The 20222-nt window shown below is 37.4% G+C and overlaps 2 protein-coding genes across 3 annotated transcripts; one reads left to right on the top strand and one right to left on the bottom strand.

The window, feature by feature from the left end:
* Nucleotides 1-1050: 1050 nt before the first annotated feature.
* On the top strand, nt 1051-9743 carry LOC115977149 (NEDD8 ultimate buster 1). The gene is made up of 11 exons (XM_031098833.1): nt 1051-1527; nt 4334-4456; nt 4594-4690; nt 5304-5339; nt 5936-6123; nt 7400-7502; nt 7888-8069; nt 8154-8231; nt 8484-8586; nt 8669-8762; nt 9198-9743. Exons 1-11 carry the CDS (start codon nt 1226-1228, stop codon nt 9560-9562), a joined length of 1671 nt encoding a protein of 556 aa, XP_030954693.1. The 5' UTR covers nt 1051-1225; the 3' UTR covers nt 9563-9743.
* A 1170-nt stretch (nt 9744-10913) lies between these two features.
* On the bottom strand, nt 10914-15789 carry LOC115977148 (protein OS-9 homolog). 2 transcript variants are annotated; one of them, XM_031098832.1, is made up of 8 exons: nt 15541-15789; nt 14013-14089; nt 12958-13161; nt 12677-12748; nt 11967-12082; nt 11762-11828; nt 11571-11677; nt 10914-11410 (listed from the first exon to the last, which is right to left on the bottom strand). In XM_031098832.1, the coding sequence occupies exons 1-8, from the start codon at nt 15620-15622 to the stop codon at nt 11254-11256; spliced, it is 882 nt and encodes a 293-aa protein (XP_030954692.1). In that variant the 5' UTR covers nt 15623-15789; the 3' UTR covers nt 10914-11253. The 2 variants fall into 2 exon arrangements, with proteins under 2 accessions (XP_030954692.1, XP_030954691.1); XM_031098831.1 differs by having other exon boundaries at nt 14013-14092; nt 15541-15788.
* Between the last annotated feature and the right edge of the window lie 4433 nt (nt 15790-20222).

Genomic DNA, 20222 nt, shown 5'->3' with positions numbered 1-20222 from the left:
ACATTGAATCTATTTCCAAATAATTAGAGTTGAATTTCAAGAGAATGGGGAAGTCAAACCCCTTGATCTCTCTTTTTATTTATTTTTATCACCTCCACCCCCTTTAGAGAGTAAATAGAAAATTTTCTATTTACTCTTTCCTCTCTAGTAGAGCACACAATTGTTAATGTGTGTTTGTATTTTTCCCCTAAAGACTAACTTTAACATTTAGTTTGGCTAACAACAATTAGGATTCAATTGTTAGCTTTTAAATGAGGTGGCATATTCCAAGCCCTTAATTTCTTTCATTTAAATCCTATTCTTTAAATGGACAGTCTCCATTTCAAAGTGCAATGGAGAAGATCTGGATTCCAAGATAAAATGTTTAAAAAAATAATTAGAATGACCATTTTTGTTGCAATAAAATTTATATAAAATAATATTGTGGGTACCTAAGGCATGCTTGCAACGTCATTGGCCATCCTCGGCATGCTTTGCAACATCCTCGGCATGCTTGGTAACGTCCTTAGCCGACCTCGGCATGCTTTGCAACGTCCTAAGCGTCCCACATCGAAGAGAAATCCCCCTACTTTCTACCTTATAAGCTTTGAAGCGAAAAAATAGTGGTACACTACTCCTTCGCTTCAAAGCTTATAAGGTAGAAAGTGGGGGGATTTCTCTTCGATGTAGGACGCCTAGGACGTTGCTAAGCATGCCGAGGACGGTCAAGGACGTTACAAGCATGCCTAGGACGTTGCCAAGCATGTCTAAGCATGCTTTAGGTACCCACAAAATTTATATAATTAATAAGATTAGTGAAAATATTATTTAAATTATTTTTAATCAATAAAAATTGCCAACACAATAATAATATGTTGCACAATAATTTTTTTTTTGGGGTAATTTATCTAATTTATAAATATTTTTAGATTCTAGATAATGATATACATGGCTTTTTGTGCCTTTTCTTTGGGTTGTGTCTTAGAGGACTGACAAAGCAAAGGAAGCATAATCGGTTCTTACTTTCTTGGCGGCTAATGACTGGTGCGTTGTGACACATCACGAGCACTGTATAAAGTAGTAAAAACCAAAAAGCAAAAGCATATCATAGTAGTTTCCAAATACACAGCTATTGACTTAATCCCCAAGCAAATTCCTCGTAGCTTTGTTCTCTCAACGACTCACATATAAAGGCTAAGGCCTATCCAAACACACTAAATCCTCTCTGACTGAGTGTCTTTTCTCGATGGCGAAACTGAAGATAGCGGGCACATGGGCAGGCATACTAGAGGTTGAATTGGAGGAGTGGACTGTACCCATGTTGAGAGAAGAGGTGGCGAAGCGATCAAGCTGTGGGGCTGAGTCGATCAATCTCATATGCGCAGGCAAGGTCTTGAAAGATGGCGATGGGACTGAGAAGTTGACCCAGTTGGGTGTCAAGAACAACGCTAAGATACTTGCCAGTCGGGTCTGTGTTGAGGAGGGAAAGTCTTTGGGGGTGGAGTTGATGGCTGAGGAGGAACGCTCTAACAGACTCAGCCGAGTCAAGTGAGTATTTTCCAAGCTGTTGTGATTGCTTTTTTTGATCATGGGTTTTCTTAATTTTGACGAGAATGTGTGTTGTTTGAGTTTTTTGTGGGTGCTTGGGCTTGCGTTTGGATTGCGTTTTGTGATCATGGGTTTTGTTGATTTTGATAAAAAGGAGATGTTCTTATGCTTTTGCGTTTGTAGGAAATGATTTTGATTTTGGCGAGAACGTATGTTGTTTTGATTGTTTGTGGTTGCTTCGCAATGCGTTTAGATTGTGCTTTGTGATCATGAATTTGTTGATTTTGATGAAAATAGAATGTTTTTCTGCTTTTGTGTTTTTTGTAGGTAATGTGTTCTGGTCATTGCATTTGATAGAGAGAGAGTAAATGTTTATCAATTTTTTATATTGGTGATTAACTCACGCTCTCTATCTTTAATTTGTTTTCTTGGTATAATGGATTTCTGGTTTTTCAATGAGCAAGTGTTCCTTGTTTAATATTTAGCTGGCAACTTAAGTTCTAATTCAGGTTTTATCTATTTGTTGGGTTTATAGGGGTTGCAGCGTTTCTCTCCATTATTTGTTTTGTTGTCTTTTGGATTGTTAGTTTCGATGGATTAATGAGATTTACATTACACTATGACTTGGGAATTGAATTGCTTAAAGAAAATTGAGTTATAGTGCATAACTGTTTTATGGTTGTTCTCAATTTAAGGACTAAAATTTCTGAAGAAACACTGTAAAATTTCAGTGAACTTGGAGGATTTTGTTTTGGTATTTTCATAATTTTCTGGTGCTGTAGAATCTGTCGAAAAGAAATATAGTTTTGAATGTTCTTTTTGGTGTTGTTTTGGTATAAAAGCATAAGAAACTTTTCACTACTAGGCCTAATTGTTTTATTATACACAGTTGAGTGAAAGTTGTCATTTTACTCTTTTATTTGTAAAATAATGAAAATCTTCTTTTCCCCTCACCTTTGCTTTGGAGCCAAACTCAAAGGTGCTACTTTTATGTTCTAAATTAAAGATCATATGCTCCTGTTAATATGGTTTACAAAGCGTTACCTTAGGTGAATAGGTAGGTTGTTCTGTATCTTGATATACCTGGTCCTTGGACCTAGTACAATAGTTCAATTGTTTTTAGGCTGCCTTGGATTAAACCGACTGCAATAGTATGTTTTCCATGAACCTGTTAATTGCAAAAGGATTAACTGAAAAATATTTTTTAAGACTTGATAATTTGTGCAAATGCTTTGGAAAACATTAGAGAAAGCTGGTTGATTGACCAATCTAGTGCACTATGACCTTATATATTTCTCCCTGACTTGCCAAGCATGGCCCAATATTTTTAATCAATTGCCACATGTGTAAGTTTCTTCATAGGGTACTCTTCATCTGCAGCATTGCCTCATGCCTTAAATTAACGACATACTCTTGACTAAAGGACCAAAAATAGGACACATAGACATAATGGGCCTTTCCATTCCTTGCTTTCTCCCCTCCCCCCCCCTTCCTTGATATGATTTTAAACCTCTTATTTATTGCATTTTCTCTCTATTGAGGAAAAATTTTGATTCCCTGTCTTAGATTTTAGGGATTACGAAGTGAACATGAATATAGAGTAGGGAGAATGATGAAAAAAGTAGCAAAGATCCTGGACACTGTTGTTTGTCCAGTCTTCTTACTTGGGTGCTTTTTACATTTGAAATATTTTCGTCTCCCTCAACCAATCTGCATCAGCATATCTCTCAATGAGATTGCAATTCATTTACTGACTTGCATCATCTAAAAGATTGTATACCACACAAAAGTCTCCTGCTCCTGTAAGTGTCTAGGAGAGGTGATCAGTAAACATTCTTTCCTCCAATTTTGGAAAGGCTGATACTTGGCTCAAACCCACAACATATGGCTTGGACAGAGGGCACATTCCATTGCAACAAGGTCCAACTATAATTGGATTGCATTATCTGTAACATGATTGTAACACCTAATCTTTTAGGTTTATATTGGTGGGCATACATAATTTGATTTTTCCTTGTTGATGACCAAATGAAATGATGATACACACTGAACAAGCAAAATTAAGAATTTAAATAAAGAAATAAATAAACCGTAGACTTCATTATACTACCTGAGGGTGCTTGGAATCACCACCAAGCTATAGAGAAACATCTCTGAACAGAAATACTGTTCAAAATTCACTACTCAAACCTATTCCTGGAGCCTCTTTTTAAAAAGCTTCAAGAGTTCATTGAGTCAAAATTACCTTCCATAAAATCCTCAACAACATGAAAGTCCAATTTTAAATTTTCAAATATGACATCAGGTATCTCAAATAATTAACATTTGAGACAATAAAATTTGAACTAATTCTGGCACCTTTCTCTGCATCATTCTCCCCTGATTGAAGAAAATTTTACCTTGAATTTTGATGTGTTTAAGAATTTAAACTTTTGCACTTGACACTTGCACCAACTATTGAAGAACTTCTAGTTGTGGTTAGAACAAAAAAGCTTTCTGTTCCACCATATTAAATTTAAATGGATTGATAAAATCAATGGATGGAACAAATGATACAGCCTTATCTTGATCTATTGAAAGCACCATCATATTAGGCTATTTCACTCCATGCAAGTCAAAAATTCTAATACGAGATCAGGTATCTCAAATAAGTAAAAATTTGAGATAATTTTCGCTGCTCTCCCTGCATCATAGAGATCCATCTGTTGTTTATTTTGTTGCTTTGTGTGCATCTTTTCTTCTTTCTAACTTGTGGGCGGCTCCTTTTTATTTACATATTTTTTGGTTGGTGTCTCTATCACAACAGGGCAGCTGCCACAGCACTGGCCAAAAGGCATGCAGATGGTTCATTACCAATTGAAGACTTCAATATAGAACTTGAAGATCAAAGTGGAAAGACAGTACATTTGGGATCTGAAACTGATCAGCGGTATGATAAATAATTAGATTTGGCTTGTAACATTTTGAAAGTGCTGCTAGATGTGAACAAGTAATTCCTTTGTTGAGATATTTAAGGGGTCTATGATCCCATTCTCAATGCTGAATATTTGGGCTATTATGTTACAGGGCAGTCATGATGGGCCTGATGCTTCACGCAAATGCAAAGCAACTAATTAGGAGGGAGAATTACAAAGATGCATTAGAAGTGCTTACCATGGGAGAGGTCAGTTGCAGTATTTTTGTAAATGGTGAATGCGATTGAATTAGTTGCATAGTAGATTTTTTAACATGGTAGAATCTTTTAAGGAATAATAAAATTAATCTGATGTGCTTTCCATGATTTTGAATTTTGGATTTTTAAAATGTGAAAAGAGTTACCCCTCTCTCTCTCTCTCTCTCTCTTAAAGGGAATAAAAAAATGCAATGCTGTATATTCTTTGACTACCTAAGACCCCCAACAGTTGTCAATTTGATGCATCTCTTGAGATCTATGTCAAAACGAACTAATCAAATGCAATTTTTAGTAAGTACTTCAGTTCATGACCATGGGGGATATGTATCGGCTCTAAAGTTTAAACCCTTTCTAAGGTTTTCGCCCCTTATCAGTTGTTTGTGATTTTTTTCAGTAATCATATATTATCATGCATACCCATCTTAATCATTGACAATCTCCTCTCTTTCCTTTTTTTTTTTTTACCCTGAATCTTGATTAATTGATAAATTTTAACCTTACACTAACCACTTTTTGTCCTGTTTGCATGGGAAGTTGGTTATGGCAATGTTCAGTAAAGTATTTTCCTGTGAATAATCCCAGTTGGCTTAATTCTTTCTTGTAGGAGGCTTTCTCTCTGTGCAATTCAAAGGTCATTGAGGTGAGTGAGCTGTTCTTTCTTCTATATTAATATGGTCTGTTGATAGAATTAAAATTATTGATGACAAATGACTTTGCGAGCCATTTGTGGTGTGGTGTCTTTTGTCATTTAGTTGAAAGAGCTGAAAGTTGCTCTGAGTTACTGCATTTTAAAGGAAACCATTTGGCTGAGCTGCTTGCAGAACACGCATTTTTGTATATAAATTGCTTGTGACCATCAGAGTCAAAGTTGAGTTTTTGAAAATTCAAGGAAATATGTTTGCTTGGGTTTTTAAGTAAGCAAAAATAAATGTATTTCTTCTTATTTGTCTTTACATTTGATTATGCACCAGTTGTAAATAGTTGAATACCCAAGCTTTCATGAGCTAATTCTCAAATTTCACTCAACGAGACCTAAGTTACTTTGTGCATCTTAGAATTTGAAAATACTTAAAGCTACCCTATGTAAATTATGGCATGTTGAATTCTTTGTAGAGTCTGTAAATGTAACATCATCAATTTCATGTTGTTGACATTCAAAACTCTTGAGAAAATTTCAGTTTCTTTGTTGTTATAGAGTATCCTCTGTTTTATGTTGATGTCTCGTTTGCTGTTCAGCTGATTGACAATGTCCCTATACTGCAAATAGACATGGTGTGGTGCTATTTCATGCTTCGAGACATCAGATGGCTCTCAGTGGCAGGAGCACGCCTGGAAAAGGCTAGAGAAGGAATTGAACGTGCTCATGGGAAGGACTCCTCTCGTGTCACACTCCTCCAAGCTGGTCGCCATCCAGAGCTTGCAATGTGAGTATTCATACGTATGCTTTTACTTTTTAGGGTAAATTACAGTGACCTACCCTGAGGTTAGGGGTAATACCAAGCACATTCAAAGGTTTAAATATTTGGTCCTTAAACACTAACACTGTGTAATGCCGTTTGTTAACTCTCTCCCAAACAACTTTCTAGTTCATTTATATTCTTCATTTCTTCATTTTCTCTCTTCTTTTCCCAGAACATAAACTCCTCTCTCTCTCTCTCTCTCTCTCTCTCTCTCTCTCACTATCAAGCTCAAATCAGTATCCAAAGGTTATACATGACCATGTATTTAAGAAACATTAAAAAAAAAAGCTCACTAAACTTTTACTCATTTTCTAAAACCATACATAGTCTCATTTGGAAAATAAATTTACAGAGCATTCAAAAAAAAAAAAAAAAAAAATCTCACTACAATGATCAACCCAATTAGATCCGGCATCACACAAGAGAATCAAACATAGATCAACTCAACCAATCAATCATCCAACATCCTCAAACAGACCCAAATCAAAAAAATTTCAAAACAAAACCGTGACCCACAACGGCAAGCATCATGTGACCCAGCAACCACCGTCCACCACAGCACCACTTATTGCTACCCATTTATCCTCCTCAAACCCAACCATCCAACATCACATGATTCATATCTATCAAAAAAAAAAAAAATCACACGATTCATAGCTCAAACCCAAATCATATCTTTAAAAAAAAAAAAACCCATACCCACAATGGCGAGCTCCAGATTGTGATCTTGCAACCACCACCCACCACTCATCTCAACCCAGCAACTTCCGCCCACCACTCAACTTAACCTAGAAACCACCGTCCACCATCCTCCTAGATCGCGACCCAGCCACCATACTCATAGATCACAACCTAACCACCCAGCTTTAAACGGCGGCGTATGGCATGAGTTTTGTGAGTAAACCAGATCTGGAACCATTCCAGTGGCAGAGTTGTTGGTCCTTTATTGAGTCTGAAACCCTTATGGCTTGAGCTTGAGAGAGAGAGAGAGAGAAATTTTCTGGAGTGAAGACTGAAGGGAAAGAGAGAAGAAAAGGAAAAACAAAAAAAAGGGTTTAATAGATAGTGCACAAACGGCATTAGTGTTTAAGGACCAGATTGGTCATTTTTAAAAACCTTTGGATGTGCTTGGTATTACACTAAACCTCAGGGTAGTTTATTGTAATTTACCATACTTTTTAATTTGTGAGATTCTTGAATATGCAGTGTGAGCTAATTTATTTTAATTTTCTGTTTATAGACATTTAAGACTGGAGTTGCTGGAAGGGGTGGTGGCATATCACAGTGGTCAGTTTGATAAATCGAGGAAGGCATTGACCTCTGCACAAGCAAAATTCTCCCAGGTTAGTTGAATGTGTAAATAGTGCTTTTGGATTTGTAATAAATCATTTTGAAATGTTCACTGCATTTACAACATCCATATGCATAATACTTATGATTTTTATACAAAAATTTGTCACTTACCATATTCGTTATTTTGTGTATAACTATAGATATTGCTTTAGCTGTATCTGGATCATTATTAAATTACTTTTTGGTTATTGCCTAAGCTGTTCATTTTCCATACTCCCAATGTTTGATCTCTAGCAGACCACTCAATAAGATTCAAACCTAGATGAAGCAGCCCACTCCCCTCAAATCTAACCTCCTCACCTTTTCAGATTCTGATATTTGCCTTCTTTTTATGTTTCTCTCATCTCAATTCCAATCTTCTGTTGTTGATTTCAGTTACAGGTGCCTGATGAAGCCTTATCACTTGTTATGAGCATGGGTTTTAAAGAACATGATTCAAAAAGAGCGTTGAGAATGAGCAATCAAGATATTGGAAGTGCTGTTGATTTTCTGGTTGAGGAAAAGGCAAAGAGAGCACGAAAACGAGAGGAGGATTTGAAGCGAAAAAACGATATAAAGTGGGTGTGACTTGTTAAAATTTAACTCTGGTCTTCTTCTTTTTTCCTGTCAGTATTTTTATTTAGAGCTCAAAAGTTTTGCAGGGAGCTAAAAAAGTATGGAATGACACCCTCGAAGAAAGCTGTGGATCTCAAGATATTGAATGAATTGGTTTCCATTGGGTAAGATGCCAGCCAGAATTACTTTTAGAGTTCAGGGTTTAGGTATAGGAATGTTACACTATTTTATTTTTTAATTTTTTTACTATCAAAAAAGAATAGTGTAAAATTAGGATAGCTTGTTGCTGTTTGATTTTAAGGGAACTTTATTAAACTGCAGCTTCAGTGTGATGCCTACTGTCCATAACCAAATAGGTGAATAGCAGGAACACCCTTATAGTCACTAGTCAAGCTAACAATCGCTTGATTTGGCAGGTTTGAGAAGGAGCTTGCAGCTGAAGCCCTTCGAAGAAATGAAAATGACTTTCAGCAGGCACTGGATAATTTGACAAATCCAGAAACTAATTCTGCCATGCAGGTCACCTTGCAGTTTCCCATGAAATAATTTTGGTTTCAAGTTATCTCATTTGTTTATCAGTGCTAACATTCTTCCCTGCCAGGTGGATATTGAATCAAGGAAAAGGAAAAGGCAGCAACGAGCATCAGAAGCTGCAATTGAACAGCTTGTACTTATGGGCTTTGAAAGATCAAGAGGTAACTTATTGAAGAGTTACATATTGCAGTACCACTTACAGTAGTGTTTTTAATGTTTATTTTCCCTAGGTCATTGATTGTACCCCTGTTTTTAGAAGACCTGTTACTTTGGGAAGTAAAGTCACATAACAGCCTTCATTAAATTCCCTCTTACTGATTCTTCTTGCCCTATACAAGATAATACCATAAATTTTACTGTAGTTTTTAATCCCCCAAAATTTAATATATTTGTGGAATTGAAACAAGTGGAAAACTCCTACAATTTCCACCAAATTGATTGTTTCCTTTAACGCGGGGTGAGAATTAATTTCCTGCATTGAAACAAATGTTATCAAAAGCTTTAGTTAATTTCCTGCATTGAAACCACTCCCACAGGGTTAATGGGTAGCCATTCTTTAGGGCAAGCAGCAAACTGATATTGTTTCTTGTGTGCAGTGGTTGCAGCACTTCAGGTTGGTGGCACTATGGAGCAAGCAATGCATCTACTTCTCTCACAATCTGAGTCGAACCCCTCAGTTGCTGCAGACAGTAATCTAGAATCTGAGCCAAACCCAACGATTTCTGCTGATAACAATTGGAATTCTTCCATTCCAATAATTCCTGATGCTGGAGGTCCTTCAACTGCCAGTGAAGTAGAAGAGCGGGATGTAGAGATGGAAGATGAACTTGCTGATGAACTAGCAAAAGGAGATGCTTTAACAGACTATGACATTGAAGTCACTAAAGAAGGTGAGGCCATATCTGAGTACTTGGCTATTCTGGAGTCAGCAGGCAATAGTGAGAAGGCACCATGCTGCTAATGAGAAGATAACTCTAGGCAATTCTGCATACTAGTGTCTACGTGTATAGTGGGATGGTAGATATCGAATCTGCTTAGTTGTCGAAAGTTGTAGTCATGGTACATTAGAATTCTACTAATATCAAAGTTCTAATTGTCGTGACATTATCATTTTTCTGTCAATGCATTTTATTTTATCCTGATGTGATGGTGGCCTGTTATTTTCTTTTTCCTTTTATTTTTAGGTGTGAGTGGTGGTTTTATATTTTATCTGATAAGCTTATATGCTCCAAGGCATCCTTACTTAAAAGCAATGAGTTCTTCAATAATAAAAATTTGTTATTTTTATTTATTACATCCAATGGAGGCTGCAAGGATTGAAAGTATTCTGCTTGAACTGAAAACCTACCCTTGCAAAGCTGTATTTACAACTTAAATAGCTCAAAGTCATCAGTTTTCTATCTATTCACATGATACTTGAGGAGAGTGGGCAATCATACTTCGCCCTTTGAACCATTTAAGTTGTCAAATGAACTAAATGAAAAAAACAGGACAGGCTTCCATCACAAACAAGAGCACAAGAAGGGGCTTAATCTGCAAGTATTTTCTCTGTTGAGATTCAATATCCCAGGAGTAATCTTTATTTAATGGCGCCCTGCTCGTGCTCATAAAGCAAGCATCATGAGCTGGGTGATTATAGTTGCTTCTGCTTAAAAATCAAGCCTCAGGAGTCTAGGTTTTGAGGGTGCAATATTGAGACTTAGCTTTCCCTCTAACCGCAATATAGCCTGCAACTATAGATCACAGATTAGTTTCTTTCAGAATTTTGAGCAGGTCACAAACTAGTTAATACAGAGTTTCTTCCTCTGTAATAACATCAGGCAGATAGCTAAGAACTCAGCCATGCTTGTCTCATAAACAATCTCAGTAAGCACTTTTTTTTGGGGAGGTGGGGGGGAATGAATAAGCAGCTTTATTCAAACCAATAAAACAAACACCCTAAGCAGGAGACACATTCAGTTACAAAACAAGACTCTTCCACCTAAACTACTTATCTCAGGATAGTTGTAGGAAGTGAAGGTTTAGTTGTAGAGCATTAGTGATAAAGAGCTTTAAAGCTTTTTTAGCGCATTCCTGATGCAATGCCAGACATGCCTTCAATTGATCTACATTTTGACCTCTTCCTGCTCATGACAGGATAAGCATTTCATACTACACAAAGCTAAGAAGCTACTTCATAGAATCAAACATCAATCAAATCCCATGACCATTTATGCATATGAATTATGCCCTTTCATATCTTTCTAGGCAAATACCAAATGCTATTTGGCTGCAAAGGATATACATCGTTCTAAGAAGGTCAGAACACAGAATTGAACCAAAGTATACTTGTTTGAAGGAAATTGTATTGTATTATGCATTATTAGTTCCAGCTGGTTTCCAATTCTTAGAAAATTGAGGGGGAGAGAGAGAGAGAGAGGAGAATCTTCTTGGAGAGCTATCCACAAGTATGATGAACTTTTTTTTAATTGGAGAGTATGATGAACTTAAACAAAAACCTGGAAGGATCAATTATCTTCGAAAAAAAAAAAAAAAAAAAAAAAACCTATCTATCTACTGCATTTATATGCAAAAGAAAGCAGAGAGCCATACAACAGTCATTTTTTTGACTCATTTAATTTGTATCGACAAAGCTCTATGTATCAATGTCTGTCACTCTTTTGAATCATAACTAGAAGGAGCTTCATCATCTGTGACCATAAGAATCTGCTTTTCTTTGGATTCTTCCCCCACTTTTGTATCCTTATAGTCTTTAGGAAGCACATTACAGTTAATGGTGTGCCACACTGGTCTCTCTTCTTGGAACAATCTGCCAGGTCAAAGGTGATCATCAGACCATGTCGAACACCAGGCACTTTTAGCACCATAAAATGATATGCTTCCATCAGAAAAGAAAACACTCCTATTTTTCTCTCATTTAATTTGCACATTATATGGAGAGAGAGAGAGAGAGAGAGAGAGACACTTACGGGTGCTTGCAAAGCGTTGGGCATTGAACCGTAAGTGCATACTTGCAAGTGGACAGCTCTGTAATAGAACTAATCATAGCTCTGGTCTCTGCACATACAAATCTCACCTGCAAATGAAAACAAGAAAAGATTGAGCATAAGTGAGAAGGGAAGGAAAATTGAAAGCCACTTGATTTTCAATTACTTCATACCTCAGTCTCTCGTGGCTGATTGGTAAGATCACACATGGTTCCATTTGTATACTGATGAGCATGATACCTACATGAACCATTTAATACAATAATCAGTATCAACTCTTCCTCCTCTTTTAGTTTTCTAGGCCAAAGCCCCTTTTTAATTAAAAACAAGTTTTCCCTTGTACCTAACCTATCAATTATCATATTAATAAAAGCATACCTTTGAGATGCATCTTTTGAGTGGGGATCTTTCAATTCAGAAATATCAGAGAGATTCTGGTTGAAAGCAGCTGTGGCCTCCGCATCGTACTGACCTAAGACAAACTCCTGAACCTCCTGTAATGAAAGAAAAATTTATCTTATTAGCACATGATTCTAAGAATTTTCAGGTCTTCAACACTCTCAAATAATTTCAATAAAGGAATCATGATAACTGAAATTTTCAACCAGCTAGTGCTATTGCTACTACAACTGCTGCTGCTAAGAATGATACTGCTACTACTACAATTATCACTACAAGGATGGTTACAAAATGAAATCTTGGACAGATATGAATCCAATCTATTTGAAGCTTCAGCAATTAATTCATTAAGTGGGATCCACCAAAACTACAGTCATAGCCCAAAAACCACCAACCAAAAGTTTATTAAGATACTGTTTATTGGATTCATCACATGCATATTACTGTATTAGAGCACTTCCTCCCATAAAACCATCATGCTCTGATTTAATAACATATTACCAAAAACACATCAGTGACAAAAGCAAATAACAAATAATGGCCTAGTATAACAGAAGAGAATCTATTTTTTGGCTAAGTAATTAAGGAGGAGGAGAGAAGTAGATGAACGCCTTATAGGCGTAAGCCCCAAGCCCACCCCAGAAGGAGTACTCTAGGAGAAGAGAACCTTAGAGCCACTTTAGGAATACCTTTTCATTCTCCAAATGAACTTGACGTAACTTTTTCTGATAGCAAAATTCATATGACCACCAGCCTTCTTGCTGCATAAAGGATTTGGTAACATTAGAGGATAATTCAGGTAGATGCAGGATTATTAAAGCAGGCATAATTCACAGAAACAAGTATTGCAACTTAATGCGAGCTACATAATTCCAACAAAGAAACAAGTATCTTTAATTTAAGTAACTTTAAAAAGTATCAGTCAACCAAGGCACACAATCAAGATAGTTTTTGGGTGACAGATACTAACTCTGATCAAGCATCGGTCCTTCAGTGCTTCAAGCAGCTCATCTGGTGTCTTTAATTTAATTCGTTTTTCACTTTCCACTATCATGCTGCTTGTGTTGTGCCGAGTAACTGGCTTTCCACTCTTGGCTTTCTCCACCTTAGGCAAAAAACATAAAAAATTCTCCCCATTTTTATTGGGCATAATCACAGACTCCTGATCACCATCCTGCCAAATAAAACGGGCCCAATTATTAGATCAAACTTTCACAGTTTGTACTTTCTCTTCTTCAATTAACATAGAACAATAAATTTTGGGCACAAAGAACTTGGAAGGAAACCAAAAAAAAGTAATCTGGGAACCAAAAATATGATCCTAAGGTCATCCGCTAACACCATCTTTACAAGAAACTGACCAAGGCAATCTCATATAGCAAAACTTGACAGAATCACTGACTAATAAAAAGCCAAGCCTGTAATAACTGCATAGGGAAAGCACTTTTACCATGTTCAATAAGGTTAAGCACCTTAAAGAGTAACAATGGCTCTCTGTTCAAACTTACTATTGCAAGAAAAGAACAAAGCCACCTCACTTTCATATCTCACAAATATTTCTGCTTTCATGATAAAAATTATTATCCTAAGGTTTATGGTAGCAGAAAAGAGCACTAATTCGGCTTCTGTTAATAAGATATTTTCTATTGCAATAAATTAGAAGAAAATACAAGCAGTACATGTCAATTAAATTAATCATTGTCCACAATCAACTTTAACTACTCAAAAGGGTGACAAAAATGCCTCGTATTTTCTACTGGAATAAATTCGAAGAAAATACAAGAAGTACATGTCAATTAGATAAAGCATCATGCACAATCAACTAAATTACTCAAAAAAGTGACATCCAAGTAACAAAAAATGCTTCGTAGATTAAGTTTAAACAGTCAAAGAAAAAAAGGAATCTCCAAAGTCAGACCACAAACCCAAAATGGCTACTTTTAAAAAAAAAAAAAATGTATTTGGAGCATCCATCTAGCTAGGACCAAACAACAAATAAATTTAAAAGGCTTTTAAACTACTTACAGGATGAAAAGGTGAATCTTCTGGATGGAATTCAATCTTATACTTTGGTTCACGGAAGCTGCGACCAAACGTGCCACCTGCTGATCAAAAGTTATTGTAGTAGAGATAAGAACATTAACTTGGAGTGCTAGAAATAAATTACAAGAAACCAGACTTTCGGATTATAGCCAATAACAGAGACAAGAAAAAGTGGTTGGAGACACAACTTCCACATGAAGACCTGGCTTGTACACCAAGTAGGAAAGAAACACATATAACAATCTAACTGATACACCCACATGAATCATTAGGCCTTTGAAGCCATTGGGACTGTAACTGCCACTTCAATACATAGTCAGCACCTACCACAGCCTTTCTATGGCTGAACCATTCCATAATGTTCCCAAAAGTCCTTTTTTCCAGCTCAAAGATATTGATCCTAGATAGTTTATTCCACTCCTTAACACCTTGTCGTCATAGTTGCACTATCTATGATTTTACTGGTCTTGGATGAAATAAGCATGCATAAGCAGAAGCAGCCAGCCATTTCTTAACATTTGGGGCTTCTATATGGATCAAAATACGATCCATCATTCTATTCCAGCTCTCAGATTGATGCAAAATTCCTACTGAGCCGATTGGTGTCATGTGAGGGATCATCAATAAAACTTGGCCCTATTTAGTAGACCATTTAAACACTAAAAGAGATTGTAAACCCCTTGGAACTGTAAAACATCATACTTTGAACCACTAGGTCAATAATATAAACAATAAGTGCCATATATAGTTAACTTAAAGCCCTAAAATTGATTAAGCCTTCAAACAAGGCCCTCCAAAGCACATATCATTCTCTAATCAGCACGAAACCTATTACAATTAAATTCTGAAACGCTCTAAATACCCATTAGTTACTATGAAAGATTTTCTCTCTAGTCTACATCCCTTGCTCACAAGCCATAATACGACTACTTCAGCAAGTCAAATAATAGATGAACTGTCCTACTCTCTTCTTTTTTATTAAGGACAAAACATAAGTACTGTTCCTTAGATGCAGTACACTAGGTTTCCCAATTAAATTCAAACACACAATTGGATTGAATTGAATTCTCTTCAGGAAAGATAATACTGTTTGTGCTGTATTGATCAATGCAGATACGTGCGTGAATTTAATTGGGGAACCTAATATAATGTACCTAAGTTTTTCCCTTTGAAGCCAATAGGATTATTTTGAAGCAAAGCAAAGGAACTTGTTTTGCAATCATTAATCACCACAAATATTCCTATAAACCCTCTAAATGAGAAAATAGTATGTGCCTCACTTACTTTAACCCAAATACACAACACCCTATGAGACTTTCCATGGACCCAGAAACGCATTAACCCATAAAAGCCTGAAATTTCTACCAAAGAAATTGAAAAAAGAAAAACCCATCAAACTAAATTAAATAAAAAGACAGTCTTTGTAGCTAATCGATGAAAGGTGAACCAAAGAATTTAGAATTTTTCTAGAACAAGTTGAAACAGATACGAAATCAAGTTCAGGATTTACCAACTTGGGCTGAGAAGATCTGATCGGCTAACACATGGTGATACAGAGTGTATGAAAGTAGGATCACCCACAACACCTTCATCTTCTTTTCTCTCTCTCTCTCTCTCTCTCTCTCTCTCTCTCTTTATCTGTAATGTTTCGGATTTTCTTAAAAACCCCGAAGAAGAACTAGGAAGACGAGGAAGGCTTTTGCACTTGAAGATGGTCTGGTTGAAGGTGCAATTTAACTCCACGCAGACAAACCAATCATATCCCGCCACGTTAAGTCACGTGTTGTCTGACTTGTCTCTGTTTCAATACAACTCTTCTTCCTAAATAGTTTCTTTGAATTCATTGGGCTTGGAGACCCAATGTCATGTAGTACGGTCCATTAATGTAACTGGACTTAGGCTTGGTTGTATAAATCGAAATCCTGCACAAAAAGAGATCTATGAATATGTCAAGTAAATAGTGTTGCTTACTACTCACACGTGCTGTAGAGAATGGCAAAAACACCCCACCCCCACCTAATCCGCTCTGCCCCGCTTCTTCCCACCACAAAATGGTTATTGGGCAAGGACAGGTTTTGTTCACCACTTCACCCTGCCTCGTCTTTTGCTACAATCCATCTCAAAATGTATATATACATATAAATTATAATTTACTCCTTTCTATACAAAAAAATTTGTTACGATTTTAAAAAATGTCAAAAATATCTTTAATCTAATTAGATAATCTTTATTTTTTAAAAATAAAAAATGGGGTTAAAATTGTAATTCAACAAAATCAAAAAAAAAAAAAAAAAAAACTTCCAAAGAAGTTTTTTTCCTAAAAATTAACACTCACTAAACCCAACAGTTTACTCCATTTCAAATCCTAAATTTTAATTTCTTAAAAATTTCTTTCCATGTAACCTTATTAATAATAGATAAATTCAAATTAAAAAATTACATTTAGCTTAAAATAAAAAAATAAAAAAGAGTCTCATCGCACATGCAAAGCTCGTGTGATGAGGTTAGTTTATTTTATACATATTCTACTACTATTTTCAAAATATTTGTCATTCCTTCTCTTTTAGTATTTTCTTTTTCTTTTTCTTTTTTTCTTTTTTTGGGAAGGATTTTTAGTATTTTCATGGTTGTATTTTTCTTTATGTTTTATCTTTATGTCATCATTCTCATTAGGTTAGTAAAACATCTCCAACCCACCCTAAATAGGGGACAAAGCGTGGACAAGGCAATCATGATCCAGCCTCATTCCGCCATATTGCCATCCTTCTACGTGCGTGTTTAGAAGCTCTTATTATTTAAATATAAAAATATATAACTATAGGGATATTGGGCCCAGGAGTTCTTTATCTGGTTGTATCTTGGGCCCATGGCCCAAGCCGGGGATAAGGGGTTATCCGAGGAGGATAAATCTTTAGCATAGGAGATTGTGTTACTAAATAAAGAAATTTGTTTTGGTCATAATAGCTTGAGAGGATGGGCCGAGGATAAATGTATCCTCGGCTATCCAAAGCCAAGGTCTGAATACATGGGTTGCTGTCCAAGGGAATGTTCCAGGAAGTTTTGCTAGCACAGATAAACATTACAGAAACAAGGTACGAAGGAGAGTCCTAAAATATCTAAGGGAAAAGTTGCTCCCACCATATTAATTGCTCCCCAGCTAAGTCTTTAGCTGCATTAATGTGGAGATGATGCCTAGACAGTAGTTATCAGCCTTACAGCTATTACACGGAGACTTAGGAAAGGGGCTGATGGAACAAGTATCAACACCAGCCATCTGGCATGCACGTGGGGAGTGAAGGTGAAGGGAAACAAGAGTATAAAAGAGAAAGAAGGCTGGGAGAGTGGGGGACAACAAAATCAAGTCGAAAATACCATAGCAACTAGGAACCAATCTCGTAATCAAACCTAAGAGCAATATATAAGAGTTGTGCTCCTCGGATCTTGCCGAGGATGTTTTTTCTTCAACATAAACCCGTCTGTTTTCATTCTTGTGTCACGGGATACCTTAGTATATTTTGAATCATTAAAGCCCAGTTTTTCCAACCCACTCTCTACAAATTCATTATTTTGAGCTTTTTGGGCCTAAGCCCACCAACCTTTGGGCTAAGGAACATAAATCTGGTCCTTACAATTGGCGCCGTCTATGGAAATTACTGGTGCGATACTGAGTTTAACGTTCAACAATGGTAGGTTAAGGTCCAAACCAAGCAGAATCCATGGGGTCTCAACGTCAAGATCATTTCCGTGAACTTGAGCGCAGGAGAAACCGAGAGGGAAATGTACATACTACCCATATCAATAAGAGTCAATCTCAGGGTAAAAGTCATGTCTCTCATGAAGAGAATGCCAGAAACATGCAGAAGGAGATTGATCACTTGAAGAGGAGCTTGCGCCATGAACGGCGAAAGCGAGCCCCATCTCATTCTGACTTCTCTTCTGATGGTGAAGAGGATTGTAGCTATAGGTGTAAATCAAGGACTCCTCCTAACGAGTCTTTCTCATATGATGAGGATTATCATCACAAGTGTCGAAACAGAAATTCATCCTTAGAAGGCCTGGGAAACGATGCTATAAGCAAAGCACTCAACCAAATTTCCAGGTCACCTTTCACGCACTGGATTGAGAGAGGGAGACTCCCCTAGCGGTTTGCATAGCCCACATTCCCCATATATAATGGTAGAATAGACCCTGTAGAGCATGTTAGCCATTTCAATCAAAGGATGACCGTACACTTCAAGAACGAGCCCTTGATGTGCAAGGTATTCTCATCCAGTTTAGGACCTGTGGCGATGAAGTGGTTTGATGGACTAAGGGCAGGTTCCATTGATTCCTTTAAGGAACTCACCCAAGCATTTGGGTCCCGCTTTATTACATGCAGTAGGGTTCCTCAGCCTTTGGTTTCCTTGTTATCTTTGTCCATGAGAGAAGGAGAAACCCTAAAAACATATTCGGACAAATATTGAGAGATGTTCAACGAGATAGATGGTGATTTTGACGATGTAGCCTTCAGTACTTTCAAGCTTAGCCTACCTACTGAGCATGGTTTAAGGAAGTCTTTGACTGGGAAACCTGTTACCAGTATACACCAGCTCATGGATTGGATTGATAAGTATAAGAGGGTTGAAGAAGATCAGTAGCAAGATAAGGGGAAGGGTAAGGTTATCCCTTAGGAGATGAGGGATTTCAAGTCGAACCGTTACAACAATAACATAACTCGAAGGGATTTTGCTAGGCAGTCTGAGCCTACAGCTCCTCAAGTGGTGAGCACTGTATTTAGAGAACCGGTACATCAAATTCTGGAGAAGATCAAGAACGAGCCATACTTCAGATGGCCGAACAAGATGAGTGGAGACCCTTTAAGGCACAACCAAAGCCTTCATTACCTGTACCACCAAGAGCAGGGACATACCACCGAGGATTGCCGAACGCTGTGGAACCATCTAGAGCAACTAGTAAAAGAGGGAAGGTTAAAACCATTTCTGTATCGACCTAACATACAAAGAGACAAGTCAAGAACAGGGGCTCAGGGGAATGCTCCTTCAAGGCCCCCGTTAGGTACAATCAATGTCGTTTTTGCTACACCTAGGAGAACTGGTTCTCACATTACCAAGGTGATGTCTATAGCTAAATCACCAGCCGAGAACTTCAACTTCAAGCCGAAGAGGGCTAGACTGGAAATCTGACCTTCATTGAGTTTCTCGAACGAAGACAAGATTGGAACCATTCAACCACATGATGACGCTTTGGTGGTCACCCTCAGAATAGGGGGGTATGATGTGAAGAAAAGAATGGTGGACCATGGCAGTTGTGTAGAAGTCATGTATCTTGACTTGTACAAAGGACTAAACTTAAAACTGGGAGACCTAGCAACCTACAATTCGCCTTTGGTAAGTTTTGATGGGAAGCTTGTTACCCCGAAGGGTTAGATTAGGTTGCCCATACAGGCCAGCTCAAAGGTAGTGGAAGTGGACTTTATAGTGGTGAATGCATATTCCCCCTACACGGCCATTGTGGCCAGACCCTGGCTTTATACCTTGGATGCTGTTTCTTCAACTCTGCATCAGAAGGTGAAGTATCCGTCCGAAGATCGGATTGAGGAGCTAGTAGGGAACCAATCCATGGCTAGGCAGTGCCTCGTTTCTGCAATTTTGCATCAACCAGCAGCTGAGTCCTCAGCCTCAGTTAAGGAAGGTTTATAGCAATCAAAATCTTCGGAATTACCTGTAAAAGGGCCAGCCGAGGAGGCCAAATATGAAGATTTAGAGACATTCACCGTAGGTGATGATCCGGAAAAGTTTTTTCAAGTTGGAGCTCAGCTACCACCTCAGGAGAAAGAGGAGTTGGTAATATTTCTCAAGAGGAACGTTGATGTATTCGTTTGGAATGCTTACGAAGCTCAGGGGTAGATCCGACCTTTATTTGTCATCATCTGAATGTTAATCCATCTGTCACCCTTAGGAAGCAACCACCTTGGCATTCGTCCAAGGAACACTCAGATGTTGTAAAAGGCAAGGTAATGAAACTTAAGCAGGCTAGGGCTTTTAAAGAGGTTTTTTACCCTGAATGGCTGGCTAATACCATAGAGGTAAAGAAGAAGATTAGGAAGTGGCGCGTATGTTTAGATTTCACAGACTTGAACAAAGCCTACCCAAAGGACCCTTTCCCTATGCCTTAGATTGACCAGTTGGTGGA

Source organism: Quercus lobata, chromosome 2, assembly GCF_001633185.2.
Source record: "Quercus lobata isolate SW786 chromosome 2, ValleyOak3.0 Primary Assembly, whole genome shotgun sequence".
Classification (NCBI taxonomy): domain Eukaryota; kingdom Viridiplantae; phylum Streptophyta; class Magnoliopsida; order Fagales; family Fagaceae; genus Quercus; species Quercus lobata.
This window is presented reverse-complemented; position numbering and strand designations above follow the sequence as displayed.